Genomic DNA, 21,449 nt, shown 5'->3' with positions numbered 1-21,449 from the left:
TGTATTTCACATATTTTGTATATTTAGGTTATATCAATTCAGATAGTAATTTTCATCAGGATCTATCTCTAGGTTTCATAAAACTTATGGTTCAATATTAGATTCATGTGCTTGTTGATCAAGCCATCCTTAAAGGTTTTCCAATAACAAAATCAAGTATGAAAAAATTATCTTTGTGTAATATTCAAATATACACTGGCAAAATTGATTTCTTTGGAGTTTGTTTGATTTTGAAACAAAATCGGTTTCTAAAGCTGTCTGCTTAGAAGTTGGCTTATTCTGAATCAACTCATTGACATGAACATTGATATCAAAGGAATATCACACAGGTCAGAGTCCTAATCCTGAGTTCCACAGAATGTGACTTTTGTTTGGAGTGGATATCTTTATAGAGGTAACCAGGCTAAAATAAGGCCATAAAGGTGAGACTCACATCATCATAAAACAGAAAAGTATGGACACCGGTGAGCACAGAGTGAGTGGCGTGAAATGACCACTAGACAAGCAGAAGCAGAAAGGAAGACCCAGAGAAGACCCTTTCACAACAACTCTCGGCTTCTGGAGCTGGGAGAAACAGATCTCTGCTGTTCTTAAGGCCAGGTAGTTTGTGGCACCCTTTGCTTTATTTTATTAGAGCCCTAGGGGAGTGATATGCAGTGCAGATTGTTTCCATCCGGGCTTCCTATTGAGCTTTTTCATGTGTTGTGAGGCAGAGAGTAACATGTAAAGCACACTGCTGTAGTTTTCTTGGAAAACTTGGACTGAACAATCTAGTCTGGTCTCCTGTGACCTACCCAGGGAGCGCTGGCAAGAGACACTTTCCTTCACTCTTTTCTCTCCACTGAGATGCAGTGGAGAAAGAGTTTAGAGCCAGACAAACCAGGGTTTGCTTCTCAGCTCCTCCTCTCACAGAGTGGTTTTGTCTTTCTTGGTTTCACATCCCCGGTCTCCAGCAATTGTACAGAGCCTTCCTCACAGTCTGGCTGGGGGAGTTACTTCAACGAGTTAGTTAAACCGCCCCAGTTCACTTCCTGCCACATGCTTAATGACTGTTGGCTGCTTCCTGCCTTCCTGGGAGGTCTTAGGTGCCCATCTGCACTAACTCTGTGGCTTTGATTCATCCGTTTGCCAACAACTGGTTAGAAAGTTGTGGACTATTGGGATGGAGAAATAGTGAGTAAAGAGCTTGCCTTGCAAGTGTGAGGCCCCGAGTCTGATCCTCGGTGCTCATGATAAAAGCCAGACTCAGGGGCACGCACTATAATCCCAGGGCTGGGTGGTCAGAGACAGGCAGGTCCCTGGTGCTCACTGGCTCAAGTCCTAGGCTAGTGAGAGGCCTTGTCTCAGAAAAAGGTGAACCTCACCCAAGGACCAGGTGACCAAGGTTGTTCTCAGGCCTCCACTTTCTCACACGTACATACGCACCCTCACCCACAAACACTAACACACACACACACACACACACACACACACACACCTTTTTCTCATTACACAATGTACTCATAGCAGTCACTCATCCTGACAGACAGGGATTTAAGCTGAAAATATTGAATGAAGTGAAGAGCCCTACTTGTCAGATGGATGAGATTCCACAAAATACCCAGCAAAGGGACAGTAGATTCGAGGCTGCAGGTCCTTCACCAGCTGAGCTTTGTAATTCAGAAGCTTTCTTCTTTCCGCCTTAATGAACTGGGCTTTCCATTCCTCTGAAATGACATGTTTGGGGTTAGTGGTCTCTGTTCAGAAGTCTTTGAAAGTGAATGCCCTAGCTCCCAGCTTCTTAAACTGGGCTATAACCCAGTGTGAGGATGGGTAGCTAAATGTGGACGTCATAAGAAAATCAACAGCTGTAAGTTTTCTGAGAAGTCAAAACTTAATAACCACACACACACACACACACACACACACACACACACTCACATGATGGTACTGCTCACCAGTGTTGTGCCTTGTGACATCACTGTTCATCATGTAATGTCACCGAAGCCTTGGTTCTGAGCACACAACAGATGTGCTTTGCGTTGGGCATGTCATCACAGGACACAACATAATCAGTTATGTGTGCTCTTGACCCACATTCGAAACTGCTGTATGCTATGAACTGTGTGTTTTTACTGTACACACCATCTTTTCTGCTCTTTCAGAAACAGTATTTAATTGTAGAGACTTTTCATGTTTTCTTAGCATCCTCCATAAGAATGTATGAAATTGCGTATCTTTGGATTGTATTGTGCCAGGGTGTTTGATTTTTAAAATTGCTGTTTGAGTTGTTGACTTGAGTTTCACAAAATTTAAAAGTTCAATGAATTTTGACTTGGGATCAGGACAGAATTTCCAAGAATGGATTAAATGGCCCTAAACATAATCCTGCTGTATGGTAATAGATATTTATGTGAATGTAATTCTCAGAATTAATCATAAAATCAAAATATCAATCAACTTTGAAAACTGCTGGAGAAACCCCACATCCTACTGTACAAATACTCAATATTAATTCTTTATATAAGTAACTACATCCATTTTGAGCCATAAAAATTTGCTTCTGTCTGTAATAAATACTAAATTATATATTGCAAAGAATTATTCTAAAATAAATGTGTTTATAATTTATTATTAGCAAATATTTGATTTGCATACTTATTTATATGCTTATACACTCAGGGTTGCATAAAAATTTCTCTGGTACCAGCGGATCACAAATGGAAAAGTTTAATAAATCTGTCTCTACTGGACAGGGACTTTCTCAGGAGAAAAAAAATGGAGGAATAACAAAGACAGAAGCAGAATTAATAACTGTGATACCGATGGAGATGCCAAATCAGCTTGATTTAGCAAATTTTAATTATTTACCAGGCGACCAGTAATCCACTTCTTGTTTGTTAAACTGGAGACTCGAATACAGGGTCAGCATGAATAGCCCCATTTTGTAGGCAAGCCCATCCTATGTACGCTGCAACTCCTACAGTCACTAACCGTTTACTACTGTATACGTGGCTATTGTCCTGGTACATCATAAAACTGAAATCTAATTTTATAACCTGACAACTCACAATGACTAAGACCACTAGTATGGTTGTTAGTCATAATTAGAATCAAAGCCCAGCCCACCACTTACAGAATTGAGTAAGTGACCTAACTTCTCTTCCCTCCTCTATTAGTAGACTCATTATAGAAACCTCACAAAGTTTCTCTCTCTCTCTCTCTCTCTCTCTCTCTCTCTCTCTCTCTCTCTCTCTCTCTCTCTCTCTCTCTGTCTCTCTCTCTCTGTGTCTCTGTCTCTCTGTGTGTGTCTCTGTGTCTCTGTCTCTGTGTCTCTGTCTCTCTGTCTCTCTCTTTCCTCTCTCCCTCCATCCTTCCCTCTCCTTCACACACCTTCTATGCTCCAGAGGTTCTCTGGGGAACTAAGCATACAGGACTGATATATAAGACTGCAAATCTTATGAACAAGAAATGGGAAGTACTCCCAAGGAGTCTTTTTGCTACTCAGAGAAGCCAGTTTGTGGTGGTGGTTTTTTGCTGTTGTTGAGACAGGGTTTCTCTCTGTAATAGCCCTGGCTGTCCTGGAACTAGATTTGTAGACCAGCTGGCCTTGAACTCACAGAGAACCGCCTACCTCTGCCTCCTGAGTGCTGGGATTAAAGGTGTGTGCCATCACCACTTGGAGAGCAGTCAGTTTTAACAAGGGAAATAAAGTGGGAATAATCCAGCAGGGCAGTAGAGTGGGGAGTGTCCGCACTGAGGTGGGGTGGCATGGTCACCTTTACACAGAGCAGTCAGGAAGTATCTGTGCTGAGGTGTGGTGGCATGGTCAGCCTTACACAGAGCAATCAGGGACCAGAGAGTAGCTGAATTGAGACACGTGGGAAACTGCTGGTCATGTCAAGTGTAGCAGGAAGAAGATCCCAGTGAATGAAAATAGTCAACATAACAAGCTGGGCCGGGGTAGACCAGGAGTGCTAGCCTGAGGACACTAACAGGCAGCAAAGGGGACCAGCTGAGCACACTGGGAGGCAACTGGTCAGAGAAGTTTAGGATTGATTAAACAGGACCTAGAGTTGCGGCTCACAGGGTCAGAGAGATGGTTGTATAGCCTTTGAAATTGAAACCTGATAGAGATAAGGACATAGAAAATATAAAAATTACACAACGCTTGACATAATCACTATCAATATATTTTACATACCTTTAAAATCCTTTATATACCTTTATAGATCTTTAAACATACTATGCACATATTTGTATTATGCACAAACACAGGATAATGCTAGTTGACCTTCCATAACTATAATTTTGCTTTCCTTATATTTGCCTTTAGCTATATTTTAACTCTTATGGACAAATGTTCCCTCTTTCTTTGGTGGCTATACATCTTGGGAGACAATGGATATAAAAGCATAGAAGGAAGCAATAAGCTAGCCGAGAGTGCTAGCTTCATTCTCTGGGTGGGGTATTTGAGCCACATTGTACCACAAGGCTCACTTACCAAACATCGTAAGCATTGTATCAAGGCTACAAAACTAAATAAGCAATCTCATAAATATACTTTCCTCATAGAAATCCCAACACTACCCTTGGATCCGGAGTAGAAGGGCTCCAGGATGGGAACCTATGCAGTAGAATCTCCTGCTCTGGCTGTGCCACCCATGAGCACTCCATAGGACCGGAAAGAAGCATCCACACCAAGTCCCACGAACTATATTCTTGACCTCATTCTAAGAACACTGAGGCCAGAGCCACCCACTCCATCCTTTCCTTGTCCCTCCCTGTGTTCCACACCGTGATTCTCTGTGACTGTCTTTCTTAGCTGCTCCTAGATTCTCCCTCCCCCAGGAACTCCTTCATCTCAGTGTTCCCAGAACACTCTACCACCACATTCTAAGCTGGAAACCTCAGTGTGTAGTGTCTGCAGTTCCTGTCTGGCTTTCCAATGGAGAGCATGCTCCTCTGAACAGGAACCACATGTTGATTATCTCTGTCCTTATTCTCACAGCATCCATCCAAACACCATGCCTGATGCTCAGTATCTCTAGGGTATAAATTATTACCAGTAAATTTTCCGCCACTGAAAGTCATTGGAAAGCCTGATGCTCCTCCAGCAAAATCACTCATCATTAGAGCAACTTTCTCAGGCAGCCTTCCCCCATTGGGTCTGGTGCAATCCACTGTGTTGAGTATTTTATGACCTGTGGGGAAACAACATGAAATCTCAAACCCTCTAACTTGAATGACCAAGACAACAAGGGTGTCCAGAGCAGTCTATATAATCTGATTCAGCTGATTATAGAAGAATTGATATGCCCCCCAAACCCAAACAAACTAAGCAGACAAACACAAAAATCCACAAAGAGGAAGCTGTCAGAGTCTAAAGTTTTTACAATATTCTGATTTCCAAGTGAAGCAGTTCATCCCTCTGGCTGAATGGGTTCTGGGTACCTCATGGATCATCAGCCTAGTGTCACTGTGTCTCACAGAATATTCCTGATCTCCAGATGCTAAAACTACAGAGACAGGTCAACACAGATGCCCCTATCTCTGGCAAATTCTATGTACAATTACATTCCAAGTGATTACTGGCTAACTGAGGCCATGCCTCGCTCGTGTTGACACTTTCTAGTGATAGTGGCCTTTCATTTTGTTTTGTTTTACTCTGCTCAGCTTGCTTTGCTCTTTGAGGCAGGATCTCATAGAGCCCAGGCTGGCCTGAACTGTTTAGCATAGATGGCCCTGAATTCCTGTTCTTCTGCTTCTACCACCATACCTAACAATATGATGAAAGGGACTCAAAACATTTATTCAACAATAAATTAATGATAGCATAGAAATGATATAAATATTGGTTCCCTTGTACTACAAGTTATGTAGCTGTCATGACAGACTCCTAAATACTGACAAATTTTCATTAAAAAGGATCTAAAGGTTCATTTTCCTAAGATAAAACCATAGAATGCTGTTTTCTCTTAAATGGCGAGAGCAGAAGATGAACCGAAGGTCAGTCAGTAGTCATCCTCTTTCCTGCCCATGGCATGACTCACTGCTCATTGCTTACGAGGAAGGGAAGTACCTTTGTACTCCACGATAATGCATGTGTCCATCTCCGGATGAACACCATCCATCAAGATCATAAACCGGAGACTTTTGTCTACCTGCAATCCAACAGTAAAACAATTATGTAAGTCAGTTCGATCTTAATTTAAAATTTGAGAAGCCTGTCATTTTGAGAAAGACTGACAAATCAGACCAAAATTTAAAGAAAAAACTACTTTATCTGGAACTGGTTTTATTAGCCTGTTAAGCATTTGCTAAATGGAAAGGAAATCTTTTAACAAAGCACTTATGTCCAAAAATGAAGCTTAAATACAGGTTTTCTTTACTATGTCTCATGTATAGACAAATGGGCTGCTGTCTATACACTTATGTACCACCTCAGACAGCATAATTAATCATATCTCTAACCTGTTGCCACACTCCAAATGGTACCACATTGATGTTAGTTAGCTGGACACCGCTCTGGTCCAGATTCCAAAACACAGGCCTTTCCGTGTCACCAACATAAATGGGAATATCTGGCCGTCTCTGGGAAAGCTGCTTCAGAGTGGGGTAACTAGAACAGAAGGATGAAAACAGTGAAAGGTTTAAAAAAAATGGGATTCATTAACAAGAGAACAGCATGTTGACTGAAAAGGAAGGAGTTGGAAATTAGCTTTTTGTGAGCGCTCAGGGATGGGTGCCTGCTCATACTAATGGCAACATCTCAGGAGACACCATTTCACAGTTAGAACATAGCACAAACCTTGGAATGGACACCAGTCAGGTGTGTGAGTACAATGTTCCACACCAGCATTGCTTTGAGTGGTGATTGAGTGGTGAGGCTAGATGGAGTGCAGAATATTGTTCATCCTTTGGAGGACTCGTTACCAGAGGTGCCATACAGTAAAATTTAATGGAGAGGATAAACATTCTAGTAATCTCAACTCTGTGTAACTAGTCATCCAGGTCTTTTCAACTGCTTATAATACATGAAAGCGATTTTCATTTCTATTGAGCATTCATCACATGAAATTTTTATGTAGCACTGTAGGGTACGGTAGAGAGGTGAACAAATGTATACATTCTATCACAGGTGTTACCAGATATTTTGATTCTTTTTCTGTTGTGTTTTTTGTTGTTATTGTTGCTTTTTGTTTTGTTTTGTGGGGGGTGTCTTGTTTTGTTTTGGTTGAGATAGGGTCTCATTGTATAGCCCAAGCTGACCCGGAGTTCCTAAGGATCTTCCTGACTCAGCCCAGTGGTCACTTGATTTTATTATATGCTCTGAGGATTTTATTTTTATAGATGAGAAAACATAGCCATATGTGTGCGAGTAATAAAAACAATAAACTGGTGTTGAAAATTTGGTTTTTCTAACCAAACCTAGCACTGTTTCCATTAGAAGACAGTTTCTGTTTTAGAATCAGACTAATGTCTGGGCATGGTACCACATGCCTGAAATCTACAGACAAATACATAAAAGAATCAGGCTATCATATTACATTACCATAAGCACGAACAAAGTATGTATACCAGTATATATCGCCTGTACTAACAGAACATTCCCACACTGAAGAACTTCCCAAATAAGCAGAACTTGTGAGTCAGGGAGGAAGCAGGTTTTCTTCCCTAAGCAAAAGATTTAAAAATTCCAGGATTCTTTTGACTTGCCTTTAATCTCTGGGTTCAGAAAACAAATCTCGTATCATAAAGAAGATTAGGACAACAATTACCTCCAAAGGGTTAATTTACTGCTTATAGCTGTGGCAGCATGAAAGAACATATCCCCATAGTCTTGACCATTTGAATATTGGTCCTTAGCTGGCAGCAGTTTGGGTAGACTTAAGAGTGTGGCCTCAGAGGAAGTATGTCACTAGGGTATTCTCTCTGCTTCATGCTCCCGGTTTAATATGTGGTTGTTCTAGCCACCACAACAGCCATCCCCTCATCCCACCCAGGATGAACTCTAGTGATCTGGAACTGTTAACTCAAATAAATTGTATCATCTATAAGTTGACTTGGTCACAGTGGTTTATCAAAACAACAAAAAAGCAACTAATAATGCAGTGGTTTTCTTACCCTCATCTGCTAATATAATGTAACAATACTATACTGACGTTATGAAATCACATTTCTTGGAACACTATTTGCCACACAACACTGTTTTCTCCCTTGTTTTCATAATTCTGGGAAGTTTTATTTAGAAAGTAAAGGTCAGACAGTGGGATTGGGGTAAATGATCTCAGTGGTTATTAATTGACCAGGAAAGAATCAAAATGAGAAGGGTTTTGTCACAGAGATAGAGTGAAAGAGGAAAAACTCACCAGTGTCAGTTATTTTCCACTGGCAAACACTCAGCTAATCTTTTACACAATGGGTGGTTAGGACACTGTACTTTTAACATGTAACAACTTTGCCTCAAGAGGCCCTGACACTGCTCTCAACTGGCCTGTCTGGCCAACAGCAAAGAGTGCCTTGACTAAAAGACATTTGAAGTTCTTATCCCTGTCCTACCATGAATTCAGTGTTGTCTAATAGAATGCCTCTCTTTAAGACTTGGGCAATTGGAAATGATATGTAATGCAATCACATCATTTGCATACCACTGTCATTCTTACTTAATATAACAAACTATACAAAATCATCAGCACACTTGGCGGTTATTACAAAACATGCATCCAGGGCTTCCACAGGCCTCAGATTAGTCAAGTGTGGTTTTAAGAACTAATTAAGGGCAAAAGAATTGCAATAGACAAAGTTTTGTAATATTGCGGTCTCTAGGGGTTAGACAGTTATGTGAGTTATAAGCAATATGTTGATTACTAATCCAGTTCATTCAAAAGTTAAACCACTTCCCATATATATATTTCCTCTAGTTTCACACCCTTTAGGGGTCATCCAACTAACAACCAACATTTTATCCTTAGTGGAGGCATTCTAGCAAAGTATATCCAGCATACACTTTATCATAAGGGTCACAGATAAAGGAGCTAAAGTGCTTGAGAAACATTGTAGGCACTACTAAGAAAAAGGGATCAAAAACGTACAAACAGCATAAAAACTGACACAACCCATAATTAAACACCGAGTGAAAATATGACCTGCCTTCTTCTGATAATTCATTCATTAAAAAAGAAGAATTTGTTGTTGTTTTAAGTGTGACTTCTGAATTGGAGGCTGTGCTTTCATCCTCCCTTCTGGTTGCCTGGATTCAAGAGGCATCCTTTGGGTTACTAGCACCATTCTCCATTTACAGGCATGATGGCTGGGCTAACTTGGGACTGGGCATTTGAGAACACTGTGAAGATGTTTTAAAACAGATCATAGCAGTGAAACATAGTGATCTTAGCACATGAGAAGCTGAGACAGAAAGACCCAAACCATCCTGGATACATAGCAAGGCTCTGTCTCAACAAACAATATGCCAGGGATACCAGTGTGTGAGCCAGACTTCTTGATTTTATTTTATTATTGCAAGATTATGTAAGATAAATGCAATAATATTTTATGACTCATGGAAATTATATCCATCACCAAAAGTTTTTTTTATTAATTCCTGCTCTCATTTGTGACTCCCTGTGAGTCTCCTGTCTCAATGGTAATGTTGAATGAGGTTCAGTATGTGTTTTATGGCTAGCCCAAAGGATTCTGGTTGTCCTTTATTAAAAGAAAAAAAGAATAGCTTTTTGTCATTCTTGAGACATTGTTGCTATATAGCCCACACTGGCATTGAGTTCCTGATCCTCCTGTGTTGCTAGAGTTTCTTTTCTGCCAGGTCTTGCAGTCATTTTGCCCCACATAAGCACACAGAGACTTATAATAGTATATAAAACTGTTGGCCAATGCCTTAGGCTTCTCATTGACTAGCTTTGACTTAATTATTAACCCATTTAACTACCAACCTATGTATTTCTACGTAGCCTTATCTTACCAGAGGACACCTGGCACATCCTATCCTCCTGCTCTCTACATGGCGTCCCTTTGCAGCACCTCTCTGCCTACCTTTCCTAGAATTCTTCTCATCTCCTAGTCCTGCCTATCTTCCTGCCTCTATTGGCCAAACTGTTTTATTCATCGGTCAATAAGAGAAACATATATACAGAAGGACATCCCCCATCACTCCTGCCTCAGTTTTTCAAATGCTGAGAACACTGACCCTTTACAACAAATATATGTTGATTTGTGCTATAAATTTTGAACTAAAAGAAGGTCACTCTGGTGGGCTTTATGCCTGTTCATTGTTCCAAGTAAGACAAAATAAAAGTCTGCAAGGTGTTATCCATAATGCTCCTTTGTTATTCCTATTGGTATAAACTGTGGAGCACTTTTAAAATTAAAATTGTGGTACATGTACAAAAATGTACTTTTACTTTTCTTCTTTTTCATAGTCCTAATGGGGCAAATCAGAGTGGGCAGTGATTGTAGAAGAATCTAAAAACCTTTTATAAGCAAGGCATAGTGGAATGTGTCTATAAACCCAGCATTTGGAAGTAGAAGTATAAGGATCAGCAGTGTAAGGGCATCCCTAACCTCACAGTGAGTTCAAGGCCAGCCTGAACTTCTTAAGAACCTGTCTAAGAAGCAGAGCAACAACCCACATGAGCCCACTGATACCTATAGTTCAGCCACTGTGTTAGTTATCTCAGGAGTTGGGTGCTTGGGTTCATTACCTCAGGTGGTCTGAGTGCATGTGACTGATGTAAATGAGATCTGCTTTGCACAGCCTCTCGAGCCAGTCAGATGGAGGCTCATGTAGCAACCACCATCCTCGGGCAAAAGCAGGGCCAATTAACCAAGGGTCAAACACCATCCGCTTGTCTCCCAATTTGAGGTCCATGCAGGCATGAGTGAGATATGTTATCTGTTAGAAAAGAGTGAGATTCCTGTTATGATCAGGTTACTGGTCAGCCACAATGGCTCAGGATGTTTCTCTAACAAGGTCAGGCCAACTCTGCCTCAGCTTCAACTGCGGGCACGCAGAGACAGAACACAGCCCCTCCACAGACTGTCAGAAAAGTTCCTGGTGTCAAGCCAACAGATGCACCTGATTTTACTCTCTTTAAACCAGATCCTCTGTGTTTAGGTATTATCTGGCCAATCCAAGCAGCAACAGTTTCCAAGATAAAGCAGTTAGAAATGTTAGGACTAGCATTGAGGAACATAACATGCCAGTGTGGTATCAAGGCATGTTGATTACATGATTCCTGATTAGTTTGGTGGATTGGAACAACTGCAGACCGGAGTGACATCAGGCAAACTGAATTGTATGGTTTTCTGCACTACATTCCCTTCTTACTACCTGTGTATGTACCAAGGGCCTCTAAGAATGGGTATCAATAATGACTTCTAGACAGACACGGGTAGGGGAATTCTAAACTCATTCCTCATCCTCCTGTTTCCCCCTGCCTGGCACATCCACAGATAGGGGAATTTTAAACTTATTCTTCACCCTCTTGCTTCCCCCTGCCTGGCACACCCACAGACAGAGAACACATGGAGGACTAGAGATAAGATAAGAGTCAGTTATGACACAAGGAACAGTCAGGAATCAAATTCCTTTTTATTATTCCTGAGTGCAGTCTCATTTGTCTCAAACAAAGCAAAACAAAAACAAATAAACAAAATAGTTGTCCAAATGCACACAGTTTCCTAAACATACAGAATATATATGGGAGATAAATCTGAGTAAGTGATAAAATGACATTTCCGAAAGTACCACTGGAAGAGAAACATATAGTCCAAGCACAGAGGGTCAATATATATATTTGTGTGTTTATCTTCCCCAAACTTCTGAAGTATTTTCTTTAGAGGAACATGCCCTGAAGGTAGAAAATGCATCAAGACTTGCAAAAGACTCAGGTTGAGGTACAAAAATACACAGCTTGTTATCTGTCACAGTGGGAATACAGATTATTCTCCAAAGGTTCCATGCTTGAAACATGGTAGTCAGCATGGATATGTTGAGAGTGCATGGGATCTTTAAAAGGTGGAGCCTGGTATGAAGTCATTAATTCATTAGGGGCAGAGATTGTAGAAGAGATCAATGTAGTTAGTTACTGCAGGATTACAGGATCTCAGGATCTGCCAGTTCCCTCAAGAATGGGCTTTCATGAGGGGACTGGCATGTCCCTCCACTCATTGTTCTGCATGTGTGACATGTCACTTTTATGCACACTCCTGCCATTGTTAGTCCACCCATCACCAGATCTGGGCACATGCAAACAATATGCTTTTGAAACTTTCAAACTATGTTTTAAATCAGCCTCTTTCCTTCATAAAGTTCCTAGCCTCAAGTATTTTATCATCAAAGCACTAATGATAAACCATCTTATCCAGAAACGTTCAGACACTACAGGTAGTTCCTGAATATCTTCCAACTGTTTTACATGGCTCTTCTAAAACATGATTTTTGTAGGTCGAGTGTGTGTGTGTGTGTGTGTAAAATGTCTCTCTATATAAATATAGGTGTGAAGATATGCAAATATACATATGAAGGAAATCTTAGTTTTATTTTATTAGGAATATTATAATTTTAATGTTTTCTTACCTGTACTTCCCCAAAAGCCAACTCTTCAGGAGATCTGGGATCAGAGTCCCAAGGATTAGGAGGATTCAGTTCTATAAGGAAAAGCCCATTGTTTTCATCCATTTCGACAACTAGAACCAAAGGGAGATAAATCTGAGCAAGTGATAAAATGACATTTTCGAAAGTACCACTGAAAGAGAAACATATAGTCCGAGCACAGAGGGTCAAAATTACACTCACAACAGGAGAGAATACTCACTGATCGCAAGGCACACACGACAACAGCTGATGCTGCTCATATCCTTATTCACAAACACTTAAGGAACTCAAGGGATCGCAGGCATGTTTGACAGATACACATCCACACAACTGCAGTGCAATGAAACCATTGAAAGAGAGAATGCCAAGGTGCTGAGAGAATATACAAGAAGGAACTCCTAACCGGATTTCAAGTCACTCAAGTTAGACTTGTGAGATGAGATGACTGACAGATGCAAGAAATAAGCCACAGGCAGGCGGCATGATGAGTGGCGTCATGCAGAGGGATGCCAGCCTGGGAAAGCTCAGAATACACAAAGATGGGTCACATATCCATTCCAATCACGAGCCAAAAGAAATCTCCCCTCTCTCAAATTGTTCCTTGTCAGGAATTTGGTCACAACAATAAGAAAAGTAAGTAAATAATTCCCAATAACAGCTTTAGCTTTCTTTTCTTACAGTATGTTTGATTGGTTTTGGTATCAAGTTATTACTGCTTACTTAGCTGGTCTGAAACAGAATCATATATGACCAAGTGAGATCGATGCCAGAATGGTTCAATATTTGAAAAATGTCATGATAATTCAATATTCAAAAATCAATGGGCTACATCATATTGGCAGAAAGAAAGGAGGAAACACATGAGCATCTCAATGGTTACAGAAAAGATATTTGACAAAATACAGCATCCTTTTATGATTTAGAAGAAACTGATAGGAGACAGAGAGTAGCAAAGCAGGTCCTCAACCTGAAAAAGGACAGTTGAGAAACACACAGTTGCTTTCACTGTGAGAGCAGAAACAGAACCAGGAGGCTCTTCTCTTGCCACTTCTGCCTGGAAATGCAAGAAAATGAAGTAAAAGACATTCAAATTAGAAAGAAGTTAAGCTATCTGTATCCACAGAGGACATGATCCTAAATATAAAACATCTAACATATTTAACACGGGATTATAGGATTAATAAGTGAGTTCAGGATGACTACAGATACATGTTCAGTATGAAAGTCAATACTTCTATACATAGCAATGAGCAATCTTAAAACTATGCTTATAGGATGATCAAAAAGAATAAAATACTTATGAATGAATTTAATAAAAGTAGTACAAATTTTCCACAGAGCCATGATAAGAAAAAAAACCAGGATGTTACAAAAACACATAGACAAATGGGTCAGAGTGAAGAACTCATATAAACCCACTTAGCTAGAAGCAGTTCACTTTTTGACAAAGATACCAAAAATATACGTTAGTGAAAAGAAAATATCTTCAACAAATAGTGCTGATAAAACCGGATACCCACTAGTCAAGAATGAAACCAGATCGCCATCTTTTACTCTAATGAAAATTAACCCAAAAGGATCAAATACCTTAATACAGGATCTGAAACAGTGAAACTGCTAGGGGAAAGAGTAGATGAAAGAGTCCAAAACGTAGATGGCCATGGGCATGACGTTTCTGAATAGGACTCCAGTCTATCAGGAAATGGCACCAGCAGTGGACAAGTAGAACTTCATGACATTAACAAGCTTCTGCCTAGCAAATGAAGCAATTTGGTGAAGAATGGCCACAGACTAGGAGAATATATTTGTTCACTCTACTTCTGGCAAAAGAGCTATACCTAGACTTCCGAAGAACCAAAAAAGCTTACCATTGAGAAACCAAGTACCCAAACAATAAATGAGCTAGTGAAAGGAGTGGGCAGTTCTCCAAAGATGAAAAGCAAATGATCAATAAGCACAAGAAAGCAAGGCCTTGTCTCAAACAAACTATCAATAAATCAGGTAGGTCTAGTGGTTTAAAATCAGAACAGATCCAAAACTTGGAGATTGGAAGCTGCCAAAGTCTCCCCTCCCCCGGCCCACCCTGGCAGGAAGTATTGATGAGTGTTTACCCAGCTCGTCCTGACAGAAGCTCCCTGGAGGGTTGATGTACTTCATGGTGCTCACATCTAACTTCCAGTTGTGCTTTGTGCATTTAACGGACCTGGGGGTGTGGGGGGGATGATAGTCAGCTATATGACACAGTGAAAAGAGAATTAGTGCTGATGAGCAGAATGGCAACTCATGACAGGGAAGTCAAAGCAATTGATGGAATGCAAAATACATGAAAAAGAATCTATGAACAGATGACACGGCGGGGGGGGGGGCAAGGAAATACTGGCTAATCATCAAGCAATGTTTTTAAATGTGAAGATCAAGCCTGTGTGTTAGAGACAACAGAATGGTCTTCAAGGTAAGTAACATTGTCCTGGGTCAGGGCTCAGAGGAACGGTCAGTCTTGAATGAGGTTGATCAGACACAGGCTCTAGGGGAAGAAGTGAAGGCTGGCCAGGGGTAAAGCAACGGCTGTACCCAGATAAGCAAGGTGATGATAGGAGACCACACCCTTGCAGACAGCCCATTCTGCTCAAAAGTCCATTCTCATAACATTGAAGTAAGGTTCAGCAAGAACGTGCTTATGGATACGTGTGACTTATCCACCTGCAACCCTTCACCTCTAGTGTTCAACTAGTTTCGAATCCCAAAAATGTTTCCCTAGAGTTTAAGGTTTGAGAGTATGATTACTGGATCAGATACAGTATACTCAGATAAACATGAATTTCAGACAAAGCAAGTATATTTCCTTTTCTTCTTTCCTTTCTTTAATTTTTCAAGACAGGGTGTCTTTGTGTAGCTATGGCTGTCCTGGAACTCTATTTGCAGACCAGGCTGGCTTTGAACTCACAGAGATCCACCTGACTCTGTCTCCCAAGTGTTGGGATTAAAGGTGTGTATCGCCACATATGGCTAAAAGTGAATATAGTTTTGAATGCAGGTCTCTCATGATATTTACAAGATATACTAAAATTTGTTTTTATCAATCATTATTTAGGTGAGTGTTCTACATTTCTATTCACTAATTTAATTCCATTTCAGAATAAGTTTCAGACTAGAGCAAGCAGGAGACTTCCTAGAGGAGGTGCTGTGCAATTTTTGCTATTTGCTTGAACCAACTTCCTTCTTCCCTTCCTTCTTGCTTTCTCCCTTCAACTTTTTTGAGATAGGATCTCATGTAGAGCAGGCTAGCCTTGACTTTACCACGTAGCTGAGGATGACCATGAACTCCTAATCCCGATGCCTCCTCCTAAGTGCTGTCATTACACATGTGCTCCACCATGTGTGGTTCACTCTGCCTGGCTCAGTCTTATTTTAGTTTTTTGTTTTTCAGTCAGAATTCTGTTCTGTAGCCCAATCTGGCCCCAAATAAATAGGACCCCCTCCCCCCTCCCCCCCCTCCGTCTCAGTCTCCCAAGTGCTGGAATCACAATCGTTAGCTACCATATCCAGTTTCCTTTCATCTCCTCAGAAAATAAAGCTTGCCAGACCTGGCAGTGCTCATACAAACCGTTTCTTTCCTTATCTTCATAAGTTCCTGCTGACATTAAAGAAGCAAAGACTTTTTTAACCAAGGAGTGTCTCCTGCCAGTAGCATAATTTTGGGAAGAAATGAAAAACATCTATTTAAACTTATAAGCATGTCATGGTGATACTTCTAAGCGTCATTATACCCAGAATTTTTAAATCTTCATCACTGGTCAGTTAGAATGTACAGTCTGTAGTTTGATTTATGAAGGATTACTTTGTGACCCTTCCTTTAAGGTGGACATCAACCTCTCAAAATTAGGATGAGACATTCACTCCAAATAGAAATGTAGAGCATACTAGGGCCCAAGAGGGAAAGCTGGCAGAACTAAGTGTAGTTGCAGGGCAGCTTGATTGGGGGGGGAGCAGGAGTGGGGCAAGAGAAGATGCAGGGGCATAAGAAAGGAAGAGGTGGGAAAGGGCTAGGAGGGGACAAGAGAGAGATCGAAGGGGACAGGTGGGCACGAGGAGGACTCCACTCCACACACAGAAGCTATGAAAGCATGTTCGATTTTAGGACATGAGATGCACAGCTCCTAAGATTGTTGCTCTTGGTTATGTGTCAGGAAGAAAACTGACTGAATGGCAGGTAGGAATGGACTGTGCTTGAGTGTGCCCTGGAAAAGATGTCTCTCTGAGATTGGTAACTGCACAGAGGGCTCAAGGCAAATGAGAGCTATCAAAGGCATACAGTTTAACTACTGAGCAATGAGCTCTACAAAGAATAAAATGAAGCACGCCTAGCTTCCTTATGAAGGTAGCAAAGAGAATGGGTATATGGGCTAGGGAATGGCTCAGTGGGTGAAGGGCTGGTCACACAAGCAGGAGAACTTGAGTCTAAACCTGCACTGATGCAAAAACCTGGGAGTGACAGCGTGCACCTATAACCAGCACTGGGAAGGTGGAGACAGGAAGATCCCTGGGGCTTCCTAGCCTGATGTGTGGCCTAATCGGTGAGGTCCAAGTTCAGTGAGAGACTCAAAAAAATCGCATGTATTGTAAAACCTTCCATCAACATCTGCCCCCCTGTATGTGTGCACGTATGTGTGCACGTGCGTGCACGCACGCACACACACACACACACACACACACGTATATATGTATTCACACAAAACAGGGCTAAGCTGCTGGCAAAGTGAAAGTAAGATGAACCACCTTAAGGTTTTGTATTAGACAAGAATGGCTGATCTGTGGTGTGGAACTCACCATATTTGGGTGAGCAAACTGAATGCAAAAACAATCAGTTCTTCCAGATAATCTGTGTATTCAGACCACACAGGAAGTTCATGGCCCCACAGTAAGAATAACAACACTGAGCATTCATTGGCTGTTCATCACATACTACAGGTGATGATCTACTTTTTGTAGGTTTTGAGTGAGTGGGTGATTCTTTCTGTGTGTGAATATGTACATGCAAGTGTACAAGCCAAAAGTCACTATTAGAAGTCTTTCTCAATTTTTTCCATTTACTTTTTCCCTTTTGAGATTTTATTTTTAATAAGCCTTATATTAAAAACCCTTGCAAATAAATTTTAAAAAAATCACACATCAAAATTATCCAGAAAGTCTATGCAACTTAATGAACTTATATATAGTTAAAATTGACATTCAGAATAGAATGTAAGCTTCAGTCTTACATTTTCAGTATTGAATATATTTTATGCATTTATTCACTATCCAAACCAAAACATCCATGGGAGAATTAGAATTAGAATAACAATTAGCTTCATATCATCTTTTATAACATGTCTATCATTTGCAGTCGCTCCTTCCTCATTATTTCCATGTATTCTTTCTGAGACAGGGTCTCTCACTGAACTCGGAATTCATTGATTACATTAGACTGGCTTGCTAGGAAGCCCCGGGGATCCTCCTGTCTCTGCCTCCCCAGAGGTTGGAGTTGCAGGCACATGCCAGAGTGCCTGACTTTTTACATAAACACTGGATTTGAACATAGGTCCTCATACTTCAACAGCAAACATTTTAGCTTCTCAGAAACCTGATAAAGGAGGTGCTATTTTCATTTTACAGATGAGCAGACTGAGGCTGAGAAAGGTTATGAACTTGCTCAAGGTTATTTCTGAGCTGGTGAGTGGTGAGGCAGGATTGTAATGCAGGCAGGCAGGGAGGAGAGATCACACTGTAGCACTTAGCTTTCACACCCCCCCTAAGTGGTTAGTTAAGTGTTGAAAGACAAGAAATTCAAAGTCTCCCAAGGACAATCAGCAAGAGAAAAAACCTCTATCCACCCTGAGTTCTGCACAAATCTACTAGAGACAGAGGAGATGAGATTCCCTCAGAAGAAAGCCAACAGACAGGCCACCCCTGCCTCTCCGCTGGAATATTACCTACACCTTTTTACTACAGGTGCGGCAGATTAAAGTCTAATAGCATGCACATGTAATAACATGAACTGTGAAACTGCATGTGTAATCACACAAATCTGTGGGTAGATGTGCAAATGTTCCTACATTTGGGAATCGTCCTCAGCACAATGATAGGGGGACATTCTTGGACAACTCCTCAGCTCCCTCTAGCACTGAACTATCCATACATGACCAGAGGAATAAGATCAATGGCACGAAGAAAGAGAAAGGCCCAAATCCCAAGGACTCAGGCCACCCAGACCAGGACAGGCTGTAGAGTACTATGGAGCAGTGCTTCTGAACGTTTCTAATGCTGTGACCCTTTAATACAGTCCCTCAAGCTGTGGTGACCCCCAAGGATAAAATTATTTCCTTGCTACTTCAGAACTGTAATTTTGCTACTGTTATGAATTGTACTGTAAATATCTATGCTTTCTGATAGTCTTGGGAGACCCCTGTGTGAAAGGGTTGTTCGACCCCAAGGAATCACGACTCACAGGTTGAGAACCACTGCTCTGAAGGGTTCGGCATCCATACAGCAACTGGTGCTGACAGAACAGATGCCCCAGAATCCTCTTTAGCTGTGCCAGATAGTTTCCCAAAGCCAAACAACTCTGTCCTAACATTGCTGCTGCCTGAGGAGAGATGTTCTACATGGAGATGGAGGCTGGCAAAAGCATGGCCTCTTAGAAGGAATAACCAGACCACTCCTGCTAGGATGGGGACAGCTGGAAATCCGTCTTTTCAGTAAGCAGGGCTCGGCTGACAGAAGAATTCCATATACTTTCCAGCAAGGTTTGAAAAGGGCTCTCTGCCTCTCTGTCTCTGTCTTTCTCTGTGTCTCTGTCTGTCTGTCTGTCTGTCTGTCTGTCTGCCTCTCTCTCTCTCTCATGAGTGTGAGTGTGTGTGTGTGTGTGTGTGTGTGTGTGTGTGTGTGTGTGTGTGTGTGTCCTGGGAAAAGAAAACTTCTAGAAGACTTGAACCTTTGATGAATGCAATACTGCATCCCGAACATTTCCATACATGTACACATACTCTGGAATCTAGGTTACAATAGCTAGGGTTGTCAAGCTAAATTAGAGTTCTTAGAAAGAGAGAAGAGAAAGGAAAACATATAATTTTTAAGCCAGGAACCTGTCCCAACAAAACAAGAGGAAAGCTTTCTAGAAGCAATTCGCTGATTGGTTGGTTTACAATGTCTAGATGAGCACATTTCCTGTCAAATCTAACTGCAAACAGGGTCCCTGGCAAGAGAGCAAAGGACCCGTGGTACCTTCCATCTAAGTCCTCGATGTCTTTTATGAACAGGCCTCCTTGGTGCTTGCAGAGGTTCTTGCATGCCTTTAGGTGGCCCTTCTCCTTGTATAAGATGTATTCTTTGCCAGTAGTTTTATTTCGAAAAAAATTGATTCCTTCCTTGAGGTTGGCAGTTTCAGCAGGTGACAGAGACAACAGTGTCTCAGTTGTCTGTTTCCTGCGAGGGAGGGACAGCATTATGAGGAGCATTAGTGGTGCTGGCTTTGAAAGAATAAACATTCTGAACGGACAGCTCAAAATTTCATCTCCCACAACCCCAAATCAGTGGCTTTCTAATAGAGCCCTGCTTGCACCCTTTAAATGCATGTAAATGTGCATTCTGCTGTCCTGCAGAACCGGGCCCTCTCTCACTTGCCTGTCCATTGCTGCCAGCTCCTGGGTTTTCCAAAGCAATCGCTGGGGTTCCTTCTACTTCTTCAGCTCTTTTGCTCCCACCAGGAAGGTGAAGAAGGCGTTAACTGCTTGGAGAGAGAATGTTTACAAAGTTCACTATTTCCGTTGATAGTTGATAGTTTTCTCTCTCCACGCCCCCTCTCCTCTTTTAAAAGCCTGGGTCTTCAGTTCAGTTTTCCCTGGCTCCCCTTCCTCAGCCACACAGAGAGTTCAGGTCCTCCAGGATTGCCATCAGCCTGTAGGTTGCGCCTCCTTGGCTAAGCCTCCTGGATCCATCCCTGTAACTCCACCCTCGGGGCACTGAAACAGCACTTGGTAGGCTGCCTGATCCCTTTATATGTGTCCACTTTAAAAGCCCCGTCTTCAGTTTCCTCTTCCATCACTTAGCTCGCTGCCTTTCCCATGCTGTCTTCATCGGTTAGCTATTTAACAAATTAACCCTCTCAGGCACTAAGTTTGAAGGATCTGCAGAAAATATCAGCAACAAAGGAAATATATAAACACCAAATTATCTCCTCTCATGTTGCCGTTAAAAACGAACCCAAGTGTACATGGGAATGATTTCACTTTCACTCTGTAAGTGTCTTGAACTAGATGGTAAAAATAATTGGGGGGAGGAGTGGCAGGGTGAGGAACGCAAGCTATTTCCAATTCTAAACACAGAAGGCACAGCTCTGGGACAGATACACATCCCACCGCAGAGCCACTGTCATTTCTGTCCTAGACTCCTCCCAATTCTCTTTGTAGCAGATGGAGCATTATTCCAGATACATTTTAAGGGAATATGGTAGGAAGGAATCCATTCCAAACCCTGTGAAGCACTTTACTGACTTTTTACAGTGTAGAGCGCTAATAGCCACTTAAAGCAAGCACGGGCACCATGTTTGTAGTGGGTAAAGGTGCTCAGAGAAACCATCTTCAGATTCTGTGATCTTCAGATTACTTGATTGAATGGATCACAAAACCCACATTCTGTGTTAGAGTCCAGGTTGTGTCACCCACTGAAGAAAGCAGGTACAATGAACTGCACCTCTTTCTATCGTCACATGCAGCCACACTGGAGAAAAGCTACTGGTACTTACTCCAATACACAAGTTAGTTTTTGAGACTTATGGAACCCATTCTGGTCTCAAACTCATCATGTAGGCAATGGCTGAATC

The 21,449-nt window shown here is 41.5% G+C and overlaps 1 protein-coding gene across 13 annotated transcripts in view; it reads right to left on the bottom strand.

Annotated features, from left to right (window-relative positions):
• Positions 1-21,449, bottom strand: part of LOC101827296 (cytidine monophosphate-N-acetylneuraminic acid hydroxylase) — a 70,852-nt gene that overhangs the window by 23,057 nt on the left and 26,346 nt on the right. For 5 of the 13 annotated variants that reach the window (XR_002382051.2, XR_002382050.2, XR_002382048.2 and 2 more), the window contains 9 exons: positions 20,252-20,357; positions 19,853-20,053; positions 14,704-14,795; positions 12,575-12,684; positions 10,698-10,888; positions 6,454-6,601; positions 6,062-6,143; positions 5,046-5,183; positions 1,571-1,706 (listed from right to left, as the gene is read on the bottom strand). Coding sequence is in view for 2 of the 13 variants with exons in the window: in XM_040755717.1 (XP_040611651.1) it covers positions 1,571-1,706; positions 5,046-5,183; positions 6,062-6,143; positions 6,454-6,601; positions 10,698-10,888; positions 12,575-12,684; positions 14,704-14,795; positions 19,853-20,053; positions 20,252-20,259 (1,106 nt within the window). In the remaining 11 variants the exon portion in view is untranslated. Of the gene's footprint in view, positions 1-1,570; positions 1,707-5,045; positions 5,184-6,061; positions 6,144-6,453; positions 6,602-10,697; positions 10,889-12,574; positions 12,685-14,179; positions 14,346-14,703; positions 14,796-19,852; positions 20,054-20,251; positions 20,727-21,449 lie in introns of those variants that run through there. The other 8 variants (XR_002382047.2, XR_002382046.2, XR_002382052.2 and 5 more) reach the window with 5 other exon arrangements.

This window comes from Mesocricetus auratus, unplaced genomic scaffold (assembly GCF_017639785.1).
Source record: "Mesocricetus auratus isolate SY011 unplaced genomic scaffold, BCM_Maur_2.0 Super-Scaffold_100013, whole genome shotgun sequence".
Classification (NCBI taxonomy): Eukaryota; Metazoa; Chordata; class Mammalia; order Rodentia; family Cricetidae; genus Mesocricetus; species Mesocricetus auratus.
Note: the sequence above shows the minus strand (reverse complement) of the source record. Positions and strands in the feature narration are given on the sequence as shown.